General features: G+C 39.3%; 1 protein-coding gene across 2 annotated transcripts in view; it reads right to left on the bottom strand.

The window, feature by feature from the left end:
- The window catches only part of LOC125903851 (collagen alpha-1(XIX) chain), a 139,923-nt gene that overhangs the window by 104,960 nt on the left and 11,657 nt on the right, over positions 1–23,306 (bottom strand). For both annotated transcript variants that reach the window (XM_049601011.1, XM_049601012.1), the window contains exons 5-11: positions 21,972–22,095; positions 21,599–21,874; positions 20,861–20,941; positions 20,112–20,231; positions 18,176–18,238; positions 8,708–8,752; positions 5,098–5,142 (exon numbers count right to left, since the gene is read on the bottom strand). In XM_049601011.1, coding sequence (XP_049456968.1) covers positions 5,098–5,142; positions 8,708–8,752; positions 18,176–18,238; positions 20,112–20,231; positions 20,861–20,941; positions 21,599–21,874; positions 21,972–22,095 — 754 coding nt within the window. The remainder of the gene's footprint in view (positions 1–5,097; positions 5,143–8,707; positions 8,753–18,175; positions 18,239–20,111; positions 20,232–20,860; positions 20,942–21,598; positions 21,875–21,971; positions 22,096–23,306) is intronic.

The raw sequence follows: 23,306 nt of genomic DNA, 5'->3' as shown, positions 1-23,306 counted from the left end.
GTTTTATGGACCACAACTGTACTGTTGTGGTTCCCTCTCGACATTCTCATCAGCATCATTTCTACAAGACAGCTTTAAAAACCTACACTACTTGGCCAGCACCAACTGGCAATTTACCAACTAACTGGTGAACATACTGGAACTTCTAGCTGCTTAAGAGGCATACAGTTACCTCAACAGTTAATGGAGCCCAAAAGTATGAATGCTAATGCTGCTCACTAACTGCTGGATGTGTAAGTAGGCAACTGTTTATAATCAAGTTTGGCATATCAGCGTAATAGACATTTTTAGAACCGACATCACAATGACAGCATTTTATTAGCTGGAGGCAAAACACGACTCACCACCACAGGGCTGTAGGCTACACAGGAGTCTTAAAATATCATCTTGTTGTGTTATTGAGAGCCAGAATAGAAGCAGTCATGGCTCAAAGCTTAATTGTATTGCATACCAGCTACCACTGACCGTCAACAAATACTAAGACAACTATGGTTAAATGTGATAAGATGAAAGGACTAGGCTGCGATCATCAAAAATGTTCACATGTGCATCGCACACTTCGTATCAGGTTATGGAAAATGTCTTTACTGTTGTAGGGATGAATAATGTCATGTGTATGAAGGGTTATCATGTCTACCTAATCAGAAATTGGGGAAGTATTGAGGTGAATATTGGATTTCTCTACACTAAAATGAGAGCCCTGATGGTCCTAGAAACAGAGCTTTAACGGACAGTTAACTTAATAACACATTCATTCCGCTCGGTGCTCTGCCACACCATCTCCCCAGACAGAGTGCCTCAAGTGTGCTCTGGATAATCAAACGGTACATTCCAACAGCACTCCAAATTTACGAACGATTCAGTTCGTGCCAGAGTGTGCTCCCGCATTCGGAATGAGTATTTCTGAAAGCACCACCCCACATTTTCCTCCATTGTCTAAAACAAGACATTATAACTTTCTAGCAAGTGCTAGCTAATGTCTGTGGAGAATTGTTTTGCCTTCAGCTAAGCCCCGCCCACCAAAAAACATCTGTTTTACTAATAGTAAACGGGTCTATATTATTGTATGTTGTGCAGCTTGTTCCCACTGCCTTCAAGTGGCCAAAACATCAGTTTATGCAGACAATGGAGCTATAAGATCTTTTAGCGCATAATTTGTGAATTAATTTGTCTTCAAAATGTCTTTAATGGAGGACTGTACTTTGCTATATTTCGAACTGGATACAGTATGTTTTCTATAAGCTCCAGGAAACAGCCACTCTTTGAAAAAACGTCTTTTTCAGCATCAGATGAAAAGACAGGTGTCAGTGTCTGTGCTTCCAGTACAAAGGCAGGTCTAAGACATGCTTAACCTAACTTAGCTCAAATACAAAGCCCAGGTGACTCTGAGATGTGATGGTAACTGCTTTGCCAGCAGACAAGATACAGCTGATTTGAAGCACATCTTTTCCACCTGTTGGAGAAGATTCTCAGTCATCCAGGTCAAGGTAATCTTAAGTGCTCTATCGTAGGCGGCAAGACTTCTTGAGCTTATTGAAGATGTTTCACCTCTCATCCAAGAGGCTTCTTCAGAACTTCAGACCTTAAGAACTGAAGAAGCCTGATTTAACAAGACTGGCTGTCTTTGTGCTAAGCTAGGCTAAGACTGTTATCCATAATGGCTGTCTGCAATGTTGGACAAACCTGCCTGCTAGAAGTAATGCCACAAAAACATGGTGCTTTTCTTTGTTTTAGATCACTCAAGTAAGTGAGGCACAGTACTACTATAAATCCCAGGAGGGTACGCATGGTGAGCCATGTGAGCGTGACCATAGAAAGCCCAAATGCCCATATCAGATGCACAAAGATGAAAAACAAGTCACCTCTCCTGCTAAAAACATGAATTGTCACTTCCCATATTTCTAATCACTGACTGAATACTGACATAAGAATCTCACTTCTGGTGACGAAGTTTCAGAGTGAGCAGCACTAATGAGGATGCCACACACACACACACACACACACACACACACACACACACAGAGAGCAGAGGGGAGCAGGACGGCCTGTCGACAGACCCTCGGTCCAGTGCTGCCAACTTAGCAACACACTACATTTTTCAGACACCCCCTGGTGACGTTCTAAAAAACAACAAATCCAGAGACTTGTCATACACGTGATAGACCCCTGCCTCCCCACACAGGGCTGCACTAACATGCAAATTAGCAAATGACATCAACTGGTAACATCTAGACGAAGTTTTGAGCAGCTGCTTTTCTTGGAAAAGGGTCATCAACACACTCTCAGCCTCTCCACAGTGAACAAGCTTCCAGCTGTTTTTCCAGATTATGTACCGCTGTTGTCCAGTCAACTGGAGCCCAGGGTGAACCAGCGAGCAAACAAAGAAGGGCTGCTCACAAGCTTTGTCGCTCTTTCCTCTTGATTGCTGCAGCACCAGTAGCAATCAATGGGAAAACAAAACATCAGAAGAATCATGTACGCTCGCATTCTTCCATTATAGTTGGTGTAATATTATGACTACAAATCAGTCAGTCTTTGATGCAGATGGAGTTAATTTCCAGTTAGGTGGTCTCGCTCTCCTTGAAATTTCTATGTAAATAAACTTGATCATGTCATTGATATGCAAATACACACATGACGTCAACAGGCTTTTCAAGCTGCCAATAGCCGCTTACCTTGGAACAAAGCGAGCCAAGCTGGTTGTGGGAAGACAAACTAATGCTTGAGTTTATAACCTGCCAGTCCCTTTTTTTAAATCTTTTTCTTCCTTGAAACTGAATTTTATTTACTTGTAATTAACTGGACTATTACACTTTATTATTGCACTAGAATTACAATTAAACGTTATGGAAGGATTCAGCCCGGAAGAGTCTGAAGAGTCTTTTTTTCCTTTGTGTATGTCTCTTGGCAAACAGAAATGTCTTGTGTATACATGCATGCTTGTGTACCTATGTTATATAGCCTACTTCACTTTCATCAAGCTACAAGTATGAATGATATATGTAAGCTAATGTAAATTTACTCCTGCACTCCTACAATTAAGTATATTTACAAAAGAATCACTGCACTTTCACTTTTATCCACAGTAACCTTCTCTGGGTAATTCATGGACATACTGATGGGTGTTGGTGACAGAGGAAAAGCAAGAACGAACACCTACAGAATATATTTTGTCTGAGCTGATTGTTTTTTGAAGGATTGAGGAATAGACAAACAGCAGGCTACAATTCTTCGCTTATCACCAGCAGATGCATCATTAACACAACAAAAAGATTATTTTTTACTGCAGTAGTGATCAGTATTTCAAATTCTGCAAGTGTGTATTATCTGTTGATAAATTAAGATGTAGACTTTGTTTTCTTGCAATCCTAAAAAACAGAATAACGGCCCAATGACAATAAAAATGCCTCATGTAACCACCTCAATCAAAAGTGACTGGCCTCAAGGAATTTTAAATCTGGTTGACAAGGTTAGTGAAAACCTTTGATAATCCGTTCAATAGGAAAACATTAGCGCCTAATCCCATAGGTGACATAACATGCCACACACTACTCGCACAACAGCTGTTTCTGTGTGCCTCCCTTTGCTGATTTTTACAGGGCATCATTCATAAATCCAAAAACTATTTAGTACACTGCTTGTGCTACATTCTTATGTGAGTGCTCTGATTAAATGTATTCTTTGACTATGAAACAGTAGCCTTATGTAATGTTGCTACAGGCTGAATTGTGGAGTCCCTGGACATAAAATTTATCTTTGGCTACCAGCAGTAGCAGCCTGCATATGAGATGATTAAGAAAGCGATGAATTTTAACGTCTACCGATGGTCTGGATGTGAGGTGTTTAGGGGACATCTGTAATTTGAAGCTACAGAAAATAACCTGGGTTACACGTACAGGTTCTCCTTAACTGTATCGACAGATGGAGCAACTTTTCCTTCTATACAATCATGTATGTATTGATTGAGTTGAATTTTCTCATTTGAATTGGAAAAAAGAACGTTTTCTTCTTCCTTTATTCTATTTCCTGCAGATTACACACTTTGCACAAGTCAGTAAAGTTATTTTTTGATTAAATGTTTTGGGGCATGCAAACTTACATCTTATTGGATCACTTAATTATCACTCATGTAGACAGTTTAGTTTGAATCTTCAATCAGGAGGAGTTAAATTGTATTAAAGAATTATTGTACATGTAACTGCAGCAACTGTCAAGCAGCAATCTGAGTACTATTAACTGCTCTTGTAACTGTACTCTCAATGCATTTTTGTCAAGCTACCTACCTGTGCATAGTTTTTGTATATCTTCTACCTCTAGTAGTTCAGTACTCTTTTGGCTCGACATACTTATCCCTGGTTTTCCTTTCTGATTTCTCTCAGTTACTGTTAGGGCAGAGTGCACGTCCACAGCCTGCAGGGAGGCTGATTTCTGTGGCAGCTGTTTGACTACTCGAGGGGGTGATGGTGCTGAAAAGTAGTCCCTTTATTAAGCCACTTTAAACTGACCATCTGCACAGCTACTACTGAGAGTGTGCCTTTGTGGGCAAACAAATGCTGTACAACATAAAACACCCTTTGATTTAACGAATACTTTAAAGGAATGCGCGCTAATTTGCTTGTGGCAAATACAACTTCACTACAAGCCAAAAAGGAATAGTGCTTTATTTCTAATGCATCTGCATTTAGTTAAGACAAAAATAATTTACTTGCACTTCTTGTTGTGGTTTACATGACACACATTAGTTTCATCACCGCAGCCAGATTTAAAAGCATGCAATAAAGTTTAACCTGAAATGACATGGACAGAGGCCTTCGGTAATTTGAAAAATTAGTTTAGTCCATTAGTATGCCAAGCCTATGGTAGCATACATATCAATTAATTTCACTACGGAAGGACACTGCGGGCTGGAACACACTTAGAACCACTTCAGATATGACAGGCACCTGAAGACAGCCACACAGAAAACTGCGCCTGCTCCTACCCCCAGGGCATCACACAGAAAATGAAAAGCCTATAAGAATTGATTCTCTGACGAAACTAGATCTGGCTGATGTGCTATGTATGGAATATATGTCTGCTGGAGATAGTAGTACTTACCTTCTCCCCATCGATTCCCTTTTGCCCTTCTGATCCAAGTTCCCCCTGCAATGACAAGATTGAAAGTTAAAAGGCAAAGAAAGGACCTCTGGAAAGTTCACGCTTCACTCTTTTTCCCCCACTTTGCACCCAGTAGGTTTTACATAATCTGGCACACTTCTCCAATAACATGACCACTACTAACATCAAACACACACTCCTTAAATTTCAAAGCCAAAAGGAGGAACATGGTCATTCTGAAAAGCCGAAAAGCAGATATTACTTACATAATCTAAACAATACATTTATCCACAAATAAAAATATTAAATGCTCACGTAGCTGTTGTATTCATATGAACTCACCTAGGGCATTAAAGGAGCTCTATACGACATTGAGAGCATATCTGTCATTCAGAGTTGGAGCTGATTGTCTGCACATGGCTCTCAACATGGAGGTGGCTGGGTGGCAGCTAGCAGCTAACAATGCTAACAGCAAGAACAGTGCTAACAACGGCAATGGCCCTGACAGAGCTGACGGTGTTAAAGTAGAGGTGAACCGGAGGTGGGTGCTACACTCCCATGACACCACCCCTATATTATCTGCCAGATGAGTGTAGTGCAGAGAAGCAGCGGTGAGTTAGCCCAGTCCTGTCTCCTAAAAATTTGAGGGTATTTTGAGGGAAACGTAAGGCTGAGCAAATTACATTTGCTATGATCAAAATTAGGAAATGCTGCTGATTAACTGACCTGACAAGTTGTTAAAATGTTGACACTGAACATATCAGAAAAATGATCACTGACCACGTATTTCAGTTGTTTTTTAGCTAAAATAAGCTGACTACCTGCACTTTGTACACCTGCCCCGACCAACTCCTTGCAAAGCCTTCGTGGCACATGAATGTAGCATTTTGTTTACTGAAAGAAACGTTTTCTAGCAGACAGGGTTGGCGAGCTGGTGGGATATACACCTGCACTAATTTGCATGTGCAGCCTGACCAGCATACCACAACAAACCACAGACAAGCTTGGATTACAACACACACAAAGGTAACGTGACTTAATTCTCTGCTCAGAATGCCAATACCTCACGATATCTTTACACAGCAAATAGTGCTTTGCTGCTATGTTAATGCTCTGAATGTAAAGAATAAGGAGTTATAGTAGCTTCAAGAAAACCATTTATGCTCATTAACATGCAAATGTATGCACCAAGAGACTCCACAGTCTGATCACACCAGCGTAGAGATGGACTCTTTGGTGTTGGTATGATATTTCTATCACGTGTTGTTCTTGAGTTATTGTGGTTACAACAACATGTCTACAAGACAAACAGATGCCACCAGGGTAACAGCGTGTCCCACAAACACTACCATGTGCCATGGTGGCAGGACATAAAAAAAGAAATCCTTATAAATACAACTATTTATGTAAGTAAGTGCGCTAAAGGGGGTGAGATTATCTAGAACGTTCTCTCCCGTCCTCATTAGTGCTATAAAACTGAATCCTTAACTCTAAAACTCACTCACAGCTCCTTCAAACTGAGCCTTGCAGGGAACCATACACTTGCACCACAGTGACACTGATACAAAAACACATTTGGCAACCAGATACCCAATTCCCAGCAATATTTGTAAATGAGCTCACTGCACAACTCCAGCTCCAGCAAAGTCTATAGCATGGGTAAGATTATATGCATGTCGGGGAATAAGCTGTTAAAGGCTTATTTCCACAAATATAACATCTTAGAGGCTCATTTCCACAAATATCTTCCCGATCGCTGATTCTTCTTAAGCTACCCAGCCCCTACTTTCCACGCTCTCTGCCAGAAATGCGTGAGATGTCTTGGAACTTGTTGGCTCTGTTATTAGAGTGTAACCTATACAGTTTCATGACCTCAGCTGGCCCATAAACCTCAAACAAACTGCCATATTACAGCGTCCAAGGACAACCATATCATTACTCTTATGATATCGACAGCTGCATGAAATTGTTGTTCTCACAATATGGCTGACAAAAGAGCCTAAAAAAGTGTGTGTGTCTTCGGTTTTGTCCGAGGGCACCATAACAAAGAGATATGAAAGAGCAAGAAAAAGCTTCACTGACAAGGAGCTGAGCTTGGGTATAAAATACTGCAACACATGATACTGTGCATTAGCAGCAATATCAATACTAGTGCTCTTGATGTAGACTTTTCTAGTGCACTGTTGTGTAATGAAACAGCTTTGGCTGGCTCCTAAACCTCATCTCGGAGTGGAGTGGAGAGAGCTGTGCCATTAAGTGTTATTCCATATCCCCATGTATCAAGGTTCATCTGCAAACGTCCCCCCATGGTGAGCTTAACATCTTCTATGGATATAGGTCCAGGATTAAGCCATCGTCCACATGAAAAAATGAGCCTATTTACTGCTGATGCATAAACTGCTTCCATAGCCATCTGCAGTACAATTGATCACTTGAATGCAATGAAATATCTGTTGAATATGAATTTTTTATTGCTATGTATTCACTTCATTTTTCAGAGAATAAAATCACAATCCCATACCCTCTCTTGCCAATACCTGAAAATACTACTTTAAGACATGGCAACAAGAGCCACAAACTGGCATTACACAAAGCAGTGCTTCCTGGTGACCAGATCTGCCCTCCATCACTGACAGGATAAACATAGGTGTCCCAGACACCACATTTGATTGTCAACAATCTTACTGACGATGATATTATCAAACACATTAAGCAAGCAACAAATTGGTGATGGCAATAAAATCTAATTTAACTGAGAGCATGTGAAATCTGGCTATTTTGTCAGCTCTTCAGGACTGCAACAGCAACATCCAATGACAAAACAAGCACTTAGACAGTCTTAAAGCTTCCATTAAAATATGCACTTGTCCTCCAATTTAAATGTCTGACTCCACAGCAATGTCTGTCACTCCTGACCCCCACTACTGACCAGGGGAGGGTGTGGACAGTTACCGCAAATACGCATCAAGTTATGCAAGTCATTTGTTTTTCCTCCGACGGTGCAGAGCTTCACCGAGAGGGCATAACTGAAGCACTAAGGTTGACGCACAGAGCTCTGCCCCCTCTGCACAGTCTGCCCAACCGTCTAGTTGCTACTACAGCCACAAGGACACAATCCTTCACTGGCTTCCCACCCAGGAGTACTGCCAATGTCATCCAATGGGGCGCCTGGCCAAGCCAGAAATGCCGCTGCTTGGGACCGAACTTGTGTCTCTGTAGCAGCACCATTCACCCAGCGCCAAGCAGGCACCCACTTGCTGGTTTAATTCGATTTTGAGATTGCTTTGTTTTCTGTGTTGCTGTGACGGGGTCAACACAAAGCAAGCCAGTGATTCAATCCAATGATGTTAGAAAATCGTCTGAGATGGGCAGTGACAGATTCCATAAATCACTGAACACAAAGAGCCACCTGCTATTTACTGTTTCTAAAACACACGCAGTGAAAACACAAAATCTATTTGAATGTAAAGCAAAATTTATTAAGGAGGAAAAAATAAAAACTGAAGCTCCCAACTGAGTCAATCACAATGTTAATCACAGCTTTAAGGGCAAAGCAACACCAGGGAATCCTGACGGTAAAGTTAAGTTGCTCCATGAGTGAGCAGCCTACCTTATGTCCTGGGTCTCCCGAAGGCCCAGCCTCCCCTGTGTCCCCCTGCGACGGAAACAAACACACAGAACAGTTAGTGAAAGGTCTCTCGTTCGCACATTAGTGAATAGCTTTATGACGGCTTGTCATTTCAGCAGCGACCTTGCTCCTACAGCTGTTCCACAAGTTATTGCTGCCACAGCGGCTCAGCAGCTGCAGGTCAGGATACTGTTTCCCAACAACTGGAAAGCACATATCTAAACCTTGTTAAAGTTCTTATTTTAATGATTGTATTTAAAAGAAAGAAGACAGGACAGGGCAAGAAAGGAACAAAAGCTTGATTGTCTTAAAGGTTAAAACGATACACAGGGCAGTAGAGGACAAGACAGAATAAGAGTGGAAAGGAAGGGGAAAAGATTGTCCACATTATTGTTAAGACAGAGAAGATGGAAGTAGATAGTTATTCAACAAATTAAGCTTGCACGGAATTTGCTGCAAGCTAAGAATCTAATTAAACGTGATGCCCATCCATGGTCGCATCTTTATTAAAAGCCCTGTTTGTTAGGACTCAATAGGCTTGCTTAGGAAGAACAAGAAAATGTGGTCAAATCAAGTAACTGAGTTGCCAAGACCATACCATCTTAGTTTAGAAAACACACCCAGTCTACTTTTATAAGAACCTCGCATTTGATGTGTAAAAGTACAGTTCTCTGATAAGATATTAACCAGGTGGACAGATGTAAAGCTTTCCATCGAGTCAGCAATTACTTTGTACTAGACAAAGAGATTCACAGCTGCTGATGTCATTCGCTGTGAACAGATAAGCCTCCTGTATGGGAATGTACATATTTCACAGTGCTCTCCACTTTAGTCTTCTTTCATTTAAATGTTCTATTCAACCACTGAAACAAAACCCGTTTTTTAGAAAAGGTAATAACATTTTAACACTGATGAATACAAAAGGAACAATGGGAGGTTTTGACAGCTAATCGAAATTCAGTGTCAGCAAAATAATGAAGTGTCTTGAATAAAATTCCTGGAATTATTCACTTCTGAGGTACAATGGGTATAAATTGAATCAGAGGGCACTAATTGAAAACACAAGCCATAAGGACAAGAGGGTTGTAAATGGTGCAAAACAAATTAAAGGTATTGTAAAAGGAGGGGAGAAGTTTTAATTTCACCATTATGCTTGTGTGTTTTTTTTCCCTTTGCATGTACATGCAGGAGCTGTAAATCTAGTAATACCAGGGTTTATGTGCAAGGCCATAGAAAATGGATTTCCTTTCAAGTAAGCTGCATTCTTATAACCCAATCCTTATCTGTTTAATTTCCTGAGGGATTCTGGATTAATCATAGCAGTTTAATCCCTTTGCAGTGCATTAGAATCCTCCATCAAACTCTTGACTGTAATGCGGGATAGTACTTTCTGTCAGAGTAACACAGCCAAAGTAATCCCCACACACTTTCCTAAGAAACCTTCTGTGTAGGTCACGATGATTGGCCTGCACTTCTCATTATGGGTGTTTTAAATGCCCTAAATTGCCCAGATGTCTTTGATTAATCTCTACAAAGTCAAGCTAAATTGTTAATAAGTATACTCTGACTCCTTTTTAATCTTAAACTGAATGAGATCCTCATGTTGGTAATTGAAAGTCTCACGTGCTTACCTTAATAACAGTATTTGTTATGACTTTGTTACCCCCTTTTAATGTATTATAATGTAAATCTCAAAGAGTGCAGCACTGTTTTATAGTCACTGGGACTCCCTTGGAAATTTAGGGATCAATATGAATTAAATATGCAGAGAAACAGAGGTCCAGTGCTACTATAATTTACCAGACAGATTAATGCGCAACAAGGTCAGAGGGAATAAGAGAAAGGCAATTACTACGTGTGATTGTGTCAAAGCAGGACGTTTCTGATATACTGCACAGATGGCTCAAAATAAAGTATGTTTTTACAGCTTTTTCTCTTAGTGGCAGCGGCACATAAACATTTGCGAATCCCACAAGACATGAGAAACATCTTCACTCGATGATTAGTGACATTTTGTTGTCTTCTAGTATCTGCTCTAGTTGCTTCCTTAATGTTCATCTGATGCCACTGAATGGCAAACTGCGTATACAGCTTTGACATCATGTACGCAGCTCTGTTTACATTACTGAATCAAATCTGACCCTTTTACCATGTTAAATCTGTTTATTCCTAGTTGTTTAATGGTAAAATAAAGCAGGAGACCAAAACTACAGCAACTCGGTCTATCAAACACAGCCACTGTGGCTTGTGGGACTAATTCAAACTCTAAATCAGTTAAATTAAATTATCTCAAAGCACCACTGTCAGCGCGCTAATTGCTGGAGTGGCAATCTGCTGCCGTGCCTGTAAATGTATTGATTTCACTCAACATTTAAATAAATGTCCCCCTGCCTGAGATTTATTAAGTCAAGATTAAACCTTAGATTACATGTAGTGTTTTCCCACTCTGAGAATGGCTTCACCTCTCATGCTGCAACACCAATTCATTACACTAGAAGAAGGAAATGAACAGAAGAGTCAACCAGATATTTACACCATAAACATTGTCTTTAAAATAAAATAAACAGCATGAATAGACTACGTAATTGTTATGTTTTACTTTAACATTTCATCATTTAAAGGTTCAATATTGTAAAACCCAGTTTGTATTCAGAAACTTTTAATGAGCTGTCAGTACTTCCATAAAGCTATGATGTCACAACTACACTATATAGACCGTTCAAACTTGACAACACCATTTGTATTTCCTGTTGGAAAGTTTGTTAATGCAGTGGCTGACAAGGAGCCTATAAAAGAAGGAAAGGACATGACGTCAGTGACAGCGTTTGAATTGGAGCCAGACTTTGGTGCCAGTTCTGTTAAAGTTAATGGGGCAGGCAGGGCAAGTCACGCCATAACCCATCATATCTTTGTTGTTTCACCTTGGACTGAAAAATACTTCCACCAAATTAAAAAGCACACTTTACGTGACGTCGACTGACATTTTTTATCTAAATGTGCGCATTCGTTTTCCTTGTTATTGGTCTCCAAACAAATCATAGCTCTGTTCGTCAGCTGCATTTAATTCAACTCACATATCTGTTTGCTGCAAGGTAGCTACATCAGGATACAGGGCCAAACAGGGCGGGAGCAACCTGTCAACACTGACCAGACTGAGAGTTAGGTAAATATCTGTCTAACTAGGACTTGAGTGTGGGCTACAACACCTTGCAATTTGCCTCAGTGATTTACATTCGTACTAGCATTAGTCATCTCAGGTTTGCCTATATTATTAGCTAGTTCATACATAAGTCATAACAATGATTAAGCTTGAGAGGCTGTAACATTTGCCGTCACTCACCAACACTGCAGCTCTCTGTCTGTTTCTTTTACACCTCCACAAGTATTACTTTTTCACCAATGTTGACGGTTTTATCTCCAAATTAATATATGTTGTCTGCTGGCTAATGCTATCTATACAAAGTGTGAATGCTAACTTAGCTCACTGACAAACAATGAAAAAAGTACTGTTAAGTCCAGATTTAAAAACTTTTTTGCGATTAGCACCACCTCCTGATTATATTAGGAAACATTAAAGAGCTGGCTCTCCTGAATACTATCAAATACCATTAGCAGGTTGAAGGTTGGTTAGTTATTGATAATCAAATACATGTAGCCTACAATACTACCTGCTAACAGCAGGTAGGTTAGATATCTTGGACCAAATAGAGGCTTAAAATGTGCTATACGCAGCTGAGGGACAGAGTCCCGGTCTGTTTGGAGACCAGTAACAAGGAAAACAAATGTGCACAAACTTCTTTAAGCATCACAAAATGTGTGTTTTTTAATTGAGTTTAAGGATTTTTCAATCAAACGTGAAGCAACAAAGATATCATGGGTCATTATGCGATTTGTTGTGTCCGCTCCACTGACGCCTAGAAATGGCACTCAAGTCTGGCTCCAGTGTGAAATTCAAACTCTGTCACTGACGTCATTTCCTTTCCTTCTTTCATATTTTCCTTGTAGCTGTCAGGAAATAAACAGGGACCAAAACTGATAGCAGTCAAGCAGTCTATAAAGGTATAAAGTGCCGGTGCAGTCCTTCCCCAGCTGCAATGACAGTACAGAGACGCCAAGAGTGCAGATGTGGAGGACCCAGTGACACTGCCTATTTAAAGCAGACTGGGGTTTTCATAAGGGGGGGCTTGAAGAGACAGATGATGAAACGGAGCGTTTAAGACAGAGGGTAAACACAGGTATATTGAGGCAGACAGTATGAGAGGAAGAAAATGATTTTTGAATATTAAAGCATGAAAATATGTTCAAGCAGAAATCCAAAATACAAGTACGAACCTGATAAAGAGCATAATATGGAACCTTTAAGTAAAAAAAAAATGATGCAGACAATATAAAAAAAAAAAAAAACAATTAACGTCAGATTCTGCAACATGTGATGCTTCGTTTAATGTCTCTATCTGAATCTGCTTACATTAGTGGTGAGTGTGTGAAAAAAATATTAAATCAAATGTTTGCCAGTCGTAGCAAGATCAAGGATTTGTTTGATTAATCCAACGTAAAACAGTGTATCCAATATCATCCAAATAAGACAAAATGGTTGTGTGTGTTTTTTTTTCATTTGGTAAAAACAACAATGGGGTGTTATAAACTGACTGTGCCAGTTTACCACCATCAAACTGGAGGGCTTAGTCTTGCATGTGTAGTCCCTGATCAAGTTTTTCCTTAACTTCATTGATTTAGTGTTCAAGCCTGTAATAGGATTTGTTATGAGTTTTGTTGTTCAGTAAGTAAACAAATGGTGCCAAGTATTGATTTGTTGACGACCCGAAATTAGATTTCAGATGTTAACAGTGTGAGCCACTGAGTCATGGCACAAGACACGGCCTGCAGATATAATAGAGGAAAAAATGGAACGGCCTCCTGAAAATCATGTTTAAATAATTTTTGAGCTTTGTAACACAACAGATGTGCACTCAGGGAGCTCTGCTTCAAAACTAACTTGGGGAATATATGACTATTTATGAAAGAGAACGTCACAGTGCCTGCCATACATGCTGCCTTTTGTGAAATGTAAAACTGGCTGATGCATTCTCGCCCACTGACTATAGTCATTTCACTTAGCAGCAAGTAATTAATCACCGGCACCGCCAACACACTTAAAGTGCACATACACGGACACATTACAGCTTGAGAGCTGATCCCTGCTAGGTCAATTAAGAGCCATTACAGGCTAATTATAACACATTTACAAATCTGATTAGTACAATATGTTGCTATACCGACAGTTTTGAATATTCCATTCTACATTCCTGACTAGAAAATGGATTCCCACATAGCATGTTTAATGCACAATGATCTACGGCTGTTTTAACCCTGTCTCCTAGAAACTATGTTTGTCTATTATTAAATTATTTTCATAATTTCATTGTGGTGACAATGTAATAGCTGTGTGGATTATGTTCCTAGACAACATTTGAGTTCATTAAACCCTTAATTAAACCCTACATATATATGTACAGCGCTGGAGTCGTAGGGAGGTTGTTGAGGTGGATGGTGAACATTACAACCTGCAAGACTGTGATACCAGAATCTTGGATTTACATCCAGACTCCTGTCTGTGGTTAGGTTTAGGCAACAAAAGCACTTTGCTCAAGGTAAAGGAAAGATTGTGATTTTTGTTAAACTAGGGCACTGCCTGTTCAAAACATGCCGCCTTTGAAAAGGGCCAATTGCCTGGCCTGTGGTATTGCTACTTGCAGCTTTTTTTAAGAACCACTCAACATCACACTTGGTACTTCACTTCTTTGAGTCCTGAGCTATACACCTGGGCCCCAAACAACAATAGATTTATTATGATGTTTAGATATGACAAGTGTTGAGTTATGCTGCTACTCTAAGCCGCTGTACCCTAAAATAATGCCCAATGGCCTCCCAGACAACGAAAAAATATGCAACTCAACAGTATACTATTTCCTTACTGTGTATCTCTACTTCAGAGGAAAACATTGTACTACTACATTTACCTTACAGAGACATGTTACACTGCAGGTTTAGATTTTTCACAAAATACAACAATTAAAATATGATGCATTATTAATCATTGCACGTTAAGTAAATGTAAGTATATTGTGTTGATAAAGCCTCTCTTTCGCTCCTCATGTAAGGTAAAGATTTGAATGCATTACTTTAACTGTGCGGTTAAGTTTCGAGTACACCAGCAGTTATGTTAGGGTAACAATTTGCATGCATATTCTAACTCTGTCATTATTAAGTTCATCCTATGAGTCTTTTATAATCTGACAAACTCAATTAATTTAGTAAAACCAACATGATTTGCTTTGACCTCATAAAGCGCAATTAAGGTAAACCAACTTAAATTTTATTCAAAAGTCGTGGTGACATTTAGTGGTCAAATGATTTCTTTTAGGATATTGTAACTTATTTATCTTAATTCCATCCTACTCAAAAATGTTTTGATTTTGACCAACTTGTTAAAATAAGTTGTCAACTGACTAATACACGGTAATGTAACACACATAATTTGTTTATGCTGAAAAGCATCTTTATTTAATGCGTTATCGCATAAAATTAAATAAAGCTTTCAGCACAAAAAAAAATTATGTTTGTTACATTAACATATTTAGTCAGTTAACAACAATCTTACATAAAATAATTTGACCACTTAATGTCAAAATTTAAAAATTAAGTAGGTTTAGCTTAAGTTTTTTGAGGTCAAAGCAAATCATGAGTTTGTGAGATTATAAAAGACTCATAGGACTGACGCAACAATGCCAGAGTTGATGCTACTCAAAAAGATGCATGTGTGAATGCAGTGAATCATTTTTAGAGTATGACAAAGAAAAACATACCTAAGTTGTGGCTACTCAGAGACACTGGTTAAAATACACTTAGCAAGACATGCTTGACTCTCCACAGAGCCCTGAAGCCCCGCTAACGCTGCTGCACAGGGTCACAGAGCGCTGTTCACTTGTTTATCCTAAGTTTATTAATATTAAATGTGTTGCCAAAGTCGACACTGCACGTCCCCACTGGGTTCCCAGCAATTCACCAGGCAAGAATCAAGTAAGTGAAGGGTTCTCGAGATATGTGAAGGACAGACAGAGGGACAGAGCGTCCCTGCTTCGTGGTTAACTGTTAATAAGAAAAGGTAATAATAAAAAAATAATGCTGCAGTAACTGCAAGTGGATAGTGTATTGTAAGAAAAACAAATGAAATGTGTTTTCAGTGAAATACGTTTCTAGTCATTTTGCTGATACATTTAGTATCAACATTTTTGCAACCTGCCAGGTACATTAATTAGCAACATTTTCACTATATCAATAGAAAACTTTATTTCCTCAGCATTCATTTCCCATCAAAACATATTTGCTGTTTCAATTTGGCTGTACATTTACGTACATTGTAGGAGACACAGCTGGTGTGAAAAAGTGCAGAATTGTCACCTAACCACATAAAATGATTAAAAAAAACTAAATAACTACAACTAACTAACTATCAACCAAAAAGGTTTGAAGCCACAAATGTTGAAATATCTATATTTCTTTAGACTGAAACATGTTTGTTAACAGTAACTTCCAGGTAGAAAAACCTGGCATCATATACATAAAATAAAAAAGTGCTGAGCAAATGCTGCCTCAACTGGTTAGTTTTTAGCCACCTAAAAAAATCAACATCAGTTTAGGTCAGCCCTTTCCGGCACGGAACCATAGCCCTTATTTCAAGGCCATTCCAAGGACTCCATCGGCAAAAACAATAATTTAACTTGCCAGAACACAAGAGTTGCTGGTCTACCACTGCCTCAGTTGGTTAGTGTGTAAGGTAAAGCAAGGAAAATATTCCAAAAAATAGCGCACACTTAAACTTATAATGATTTTTTAGGTGGCTAAATTATGTTTTGTTGTGGCCCCCATCCACTGCAGTGCATTGTTTAACTTCTGCGCTGGTTGATTTGGTGCATTAAAGGTGCTAGTAAAGCAACACAGTCCATGAAATAAGCACAGCAGAAATTTCAATATAGAAATTAGCATTCAAAATCAATTGCCAGTTGTCCTTGTGGACGTGATTGTTGTTGTTGTTGGCGCCACATCACAGTAATTCTGTGTATATCTCTAGGAACAAAATGACAGATGCTCAGTGTTCCCTATTTTTCACTTTCAATTGTAACAATTGCCTGGGCACATGGCAGCTAAATGCAAAACATGGAGTACTTTCTTAATATTCTGGAAACCTTTATCATTTCAGATTAATTTTACACTACTCAACCTCAACTTTCAAGCCAATCTTATGTATCCAGACCAGCAGTACCTGGTTGGTGCTGTTTATTGGCTAAGCAGCTTTAAACATAATGTCACTTTAACAGTAAGAACAATTGACTATGTAGGCAGCACAAAAATGTCCCTAATTCCAAATTCCTGTGCATGGCTCTACAAGTATAATGATTTTACACTAATATATATGTCACTTTTGTGCCTTCCAAGAATAAGTGGTTTTCCAGAGACAAAAGTCATCCTGCATATCTTAATCCCACAGCCACATCATGGTAATTAGGACACTGACCCCAGAAGCCATCTGGTCTTATCAGGCATACAGTAGCACCACCTGTTCATCCCAATGAGCTCCATTCATGGCTGAACGTATCTCCCTTGGTTCTTTTTTTTACCTTGCACAGACAGCTAAAAGGGAATTTCATACTCCAAGTGATGTTATTTGTCTAGGGAAAAATAACACTTTTTGTCTGGGTATTTGGAGGTTCATTTATGTTTTTTTTTTCTTGCCCTCCAACCAACACAATACCCACAATTTTCAGAGACTAGGCATTTACCATTTACAATTCCACCTGTCTACTGAGCTGTCAGGGAGAAAGGATCCTTCTTGTTTTGAACTATCTATTTTTCTCGTGAGTGGACAAATGTATGATTTCCCAATTCACACACCTTGGGATATTTGGGAGGAAATTCACCTTGTGAAGGTAATTGTAAGGTAGCATCTCTGAAGGACCCTGACTGCTGAACATGAACCCTTGTCAGACACTACAGCATTGACATTTGCTTGCTGAAAGAGAGATGTATTCCTCTTCCTCTGACAATAAATTTCTGTCGAACTATAAATTTGTCCTTCAGGGACTTGCTCTCATTCTTCACATTCAGACCTTGCAACTGTCCTGGAAAACTACCAGCGGTGCTGGCCACAGAGAAAACCCACAGCAGTAGCTGAGTACATCATTTGAGAACAAAGCCATGGTTATTTACATCATGGGACGAGGCACAGTGGCCCAGTGATAACACTGTTCTTTGATTCAGTGAATGTTTCTGAATTATGTATGACTTACAGTGAAGCGCTGATGTTGAACCCTTGCACCCATGCACCCTGAAAATTTCCTATACCAAGATCAATAAGTGCATAAATCAACAGCATAAAAATGCCGCACATACCTTTTCTCCTTTGTCCCCTTTTTGTCCTGGCAGTCCAGTGACACCTGGAAGACCAGGATCCCCCTGTGCACACAGTGAACATTAGCAGAATTTAAAAAAATTTAATCAAAGAGAAAATGTGGCTATTGCTAATGGATCTCTCTTTATGACACACAAATATGTCAACAACATAACTACTGGACATTTATGGCACTTGATTATGATTATGATTTCTTAAGTCCTCACAAAGAATCAAAATCTGTGTAAGCCTCTCTCACATTGGCAAAAGAAACAGCAGATCACAGGAAGGCAGACTATTTGCTATTCTAGACTCAGATGCTATTGAAGAAAAAAAGAAAGAAAGAAATTAGTGCTACCAGTAACTAATTGGAAGGAAATAACATTTTGTTTATTAATAGAATAAATCTTGGGGGATTTTTAAAAAGAAAAATCCTCCATTCATGCTCTTTAATTATAACTTCAATACATTTAAAGAAGACCTCTAGGTTCATAATCTATTAGCTACTGTTGCCATAGTGATAGATGGTAATGCATAGACATCATTACATAAAGCACATTAACTATGTATACATGCACAAAATATTCCAGTTTTTGCCCTTATCCCGAAAAAGACAACATTCTGTTTACATGGCTAATGAAAATAAATATTCCACTAATATTCCCATATACATGCAGCTCTGCATACTCCCATTGACGTGCCCCAAAATGTCAATTATCACAATTATCAATATATGGAAAGGTAAAATGGATGGCAACATTTGTGTCATTTTGCTTCAGGGCATTCAAAAAATATTTTTTTTTTTTAATTTTTCCACAGGCGAAGGGTCTGTTAGACTGTGCGAACACAACCTCCATCTTTCATTCCTCCCACCACCTTCTTGAAAAAGTTGGTGTTGCGATATTTGGGTATTTCCAAAAACGATTTCATATCCAAATGTTTCATAATGTTTACAAGTAGATGCGTTTCTGCTGACCAGAGATGTGGGCTTTGCTTTAAGGCATGCATCTCTATCCCACAGCCTTGCACACTGTGGACTACATGGGGTTAATGTACAATGCACAGAGCTTCAGACACATATTCCATATACGCTGTCAAAAGACTGCTCCTTAAACATGAACAATGCTGACACATACCACATGTCTTAATCAGAAAAAGCTACACTTGGAAAAAGGGGCTAATCAGTAATACCCATTCAGAATATATTGTTTACTTGACCTGAATTAAATTCAGATGATATCTAGAAGAGCTGCAGAATATTAGTGCACATGTAAGCCATTGTTACAGATTATAAACTTATACATAACTGACTGTAAGCTTAAAAATAATTATCTATCATTAAAGCAATGTGGCTTTTACATTGTCAAAGTGTTGCTGGAAAATCTTTATCATTAGGGACTTTTCTAATATTTAAAATCAATCTCTGTACAGTAGCAAACTGCTGCAGTGTCCTTCTTTAAATCCCCAAAATGTTCATTTGACTGTTTCTCTATGAAAAGTTGATTCTGTTTGTAACTTACAGGCAAAATTTAAAAATCATAAAAGGCTGGGTGTGGTTTTGGACATCACCTCGGAGCTGTACCATCTGCTCCCTTTCAAAGACGGCTTGAAGCTTTCAGGTCTCCATTTGCATTTTAATCTAACATTAATATTTGCAGTTGAAAGAATCCCTTTGCATTTTAACAAATTTATAGCAGGGTGCAGATTCACCCTGCTTGAACAGTTTGGGAGAATCATGCCTGCGTTTGCTAATAGATTACGGCTCGACTGCCTTTCTTTGGCTTCCAAAGAAAACACTTTTCGGTAAAAATGTCCTTTAACAGGCACTTTTAGGCCTATAAAGGATGGGCAGATGCAGTGTAAATCAGTGCTGGTTCAGCAACAACAGACATTACACTTACTCAATTAGAGGCCCTTGTTGGGTGGAATTGATTGTACCTTTTCAGCTGGACAGTGACATCTGTCAATTGACTTTGAGGCCGGCTGAGACAGCATCTGCGGGAGCTGGGCTGTAACCAGGGGAGGGGAAGTCCCATTAAAGGTCTTCTTGGCTTCACACTGGATCAATATAGAAATTTCACCATTTAGACACCTTCCTTTGTTGTGTTTGCTCCATGGCAAAAAACTCCAAAATCCACTGTTATACAGCACACTTAAGGTAACCTGGGTTTTGGCTGGCATATATTTACATCATGCTGCAAATCAAACTGTGCAGTGAATCTCAGAAATAACTAAGCAAACAAACAGTGATAAGTCCTTCTCAAGTTTGTGATAATTCCCTTGAAGTAACTTTACACTGACATGACAGCATGCTTATGGTGACATGTAATGGTAAGGGGTCAAAGGTCATGTCTCCATTTGGAATCACTGTAACAGTAGCTCCTATTGATTCTCTTGTGATTTGAGATCTCTGCTATCAAGTTTCTATCTTGGGACGAGACCAAAAACCTGTTACACTCTCAATGTCTTATCACACTGCAAAGCTTAAATGAGCCAGTACAGACTGGAACGATAGAACACCAAGTCTTTTTTTCGCAGAATTTTAAAGCCAAGCATAAATTGTATTCTATGATGTATTTCTTAAGTCACAAAATGCACAATAAATTGCATAAGTGTTTGTCTTGGTACTTCTTCACTAAAACTGTGTGTATTATTACTATGGTTAAAAAAAACATTTAACATTTTACCTTTGGCTCCAGGAGCTCACAGCAATTCTCCATTTCGGCCATGTAAGGGTCACAGTAGATTAGAATTTGTCTCAGTTCAATCTGTGGAAAAGAGCTCTCGTTAAGGGACCATTTATACCATTACACAATAGTTTCATCACCACATCATGCGCCTCTTTTTGCTGACAAAGTCCTGCTCCTCTCTGGTTAACACAGCACAATTGTAGGCTGTTGTAGCATGAAGTTGCCCTAACATTGCCATTCCCATTTCGATTCAAAAACACCACATCTAAACCTAAAATCAAACGTTTTAACTTCTGCATTAATAGCAGCTAATCCACAGCAGAACTTGAACTCTGCCGGGGGGGTTTTCAGATGTACTGTCTGACATCTTTACAGATCACATGGGCTAAAAAGCTGTTAATGCTACTTAAGCCAAGTTCTACTCAGCGGCATTGGGTGACCAAATGGCATAGCTGATCTAATGTTTTTTTTAGCACTTTGGGGCATCTCTGAGAATGAGCATAACACATATGACACAATAGAGGATTTACAGAGATTAAGAAAATACTCCCCTGAGGCATGTTTTAAATACCATTTGAGAGCACTGGGAGTGCATTTCAAAAAATCCTGTGAAGATAGTAGACTACTGATGGAGATGAGTAACACAGCTATCAAAGAGTGTTAAATCCTTAAATGACACTGTGTAGATTTAGCTTAAGACAAAACATGTTTTCACAAAGACTGCGTGGGACATACATCTACAGGTCGTCCATCCTCCACTCGTGTCGTGATGAGAGTGCGCCCCGTGGGGTGAATGCTGTCCCTCTCATCAGTCAGCCTCCTTTCTATTAGCTTGCAGTCCATGTAAATGGAGACTATGTTGCTCTGTACAGAAATGCTCAGCTTGTGCCACTGGCGATCAAAGAGCACATGTAGGTCACGGCTCTTAAATGTATAGCGGAGAGCCTCCTTTTGCAGGCCCTGGGAAGAAAACTCCACCACCTTCTTGCCACCATCAACCACAACAGATACCTGAGGAGCAAAGAGACAAACATGATCCCATGATGTTCTGGCATATTTGTAAATGCCGAAACTGATACGTGACATTAAAACACACAGAGGGACCCACCTGACTCTCTCCAGACTGGTTGAATATCTGCCAAAGATACCAGCGATCTTTTTTTGTAGTTCTTCTTACCCGGAAGATGGTGACGAGGGAGTATTCACTTGGAAGCCCGTTTGGAAATATTACTCTGAAAAAACATCATTTAATAGAGTCAGATTCACACAGAACATAAATATTAAAGCCCCACTCCGGTGCATTTGGGCATTTTTATGATATTTTATATGTTCCTGAGTCATTTCATGACTTTTCCTGTCGCCTCTGTGCTCCAAATATTTTTTGAGAATAACTCAAAAAAGGAGAAAGTTGTTGCGAAAACGGGAAGATAATATATGACTATAGTGAAAGCTGCAGGTCATATATAATCCTCCAAGCTTGTGCAGGTGCACTGTCATGCCTCTTTGGGTCTGAGTGGCTACACAGATGTACATGACTGTGAGCTAGCTAGTCAGCTAGTATTAAATGTAGCCAACATACAAGATAATAAACAACAGACGCAGACCATTCACAGAGCAAATGTGCCGTAGAATGTACCTTTTTACTGGCTACATCTGAAGTGCACATACAGGTCGTGTGACTCACAGGCAAAACATGGTTTGGTTTTATTGTGGGATTGCTTGAAATTTGTCAGTTTTTGGACCCAGCACAGTGCTGTGAAACCTCAAATTTTAGTTTGTGTAATACTGGTAAGTTAACATTTACAAATAACAGTAGGCTACGTAATGTATAAAGTTACTAAGCAACCACCAGCTGGTACAAGCAAAAGAAATGCCAACAAGATGAACAAGACCCCAAAGTGGCAGCCCTGTGTGATACAAAATAGACAATACAGTAAGGCTAACTTACTTATCCAACAAAATTATAAATTCACTGCAAATATTTATCTAAAATTTGGGTATTTCATTAATTTGTTTTTGACGTTAAGGAAGCTGGCAAACAAACTAGTTGCCCATATTACTGAAACTGGCAAATAGCTATGCGGTCATCATTTAGAAGTAACTGAGTTCCAGCTAACATTAGATTCATATTCCTTCCTAGGCTGTTCTCATGCATTTTTCATACAAATACCTACAATACAATATCCCATGTTATAATGAGACAGTTATTTGTGTATAACCCACATATTTGGGAAGACTGCAATCACATAACTAATGCACTGACAGGAGTAAAGAAGGGAGTAGTCCCTGTAATGAGGCAGGTTGGGGTGGTGGATTGGTCACAAAACCTGGGATTTTCCCCAGGAGACCAGCATTCAAAACCGTGTGAAACCAAGTGAACTCTGAGTCATTAAAGGCTATGTCATCACCATGTTTCTTTTCCTAAACCTAACCTATGCAATGT

Source organism: Epinephelus fuscoguttatus, linkage group LG16 (assembly GCF_011397635.1).
Source record: "Epinephelus fuscoguttatus linkage group LG16, E.fuscoguttatus.final_Chr_v1".
Taxonomy (NCBI): domain Eukaryota; kingdom Metazoa; phylum Chordata; class Actinopteri; order Perciformes; family Serranidae; genus Epinephelus; species Epinephelus fuscoguttatus.
The sequence above is the reverse complement of the archived record's forward strand: the minus strand, read 5'-3'. Positions and strand labels throughout refer to the sequence as shown.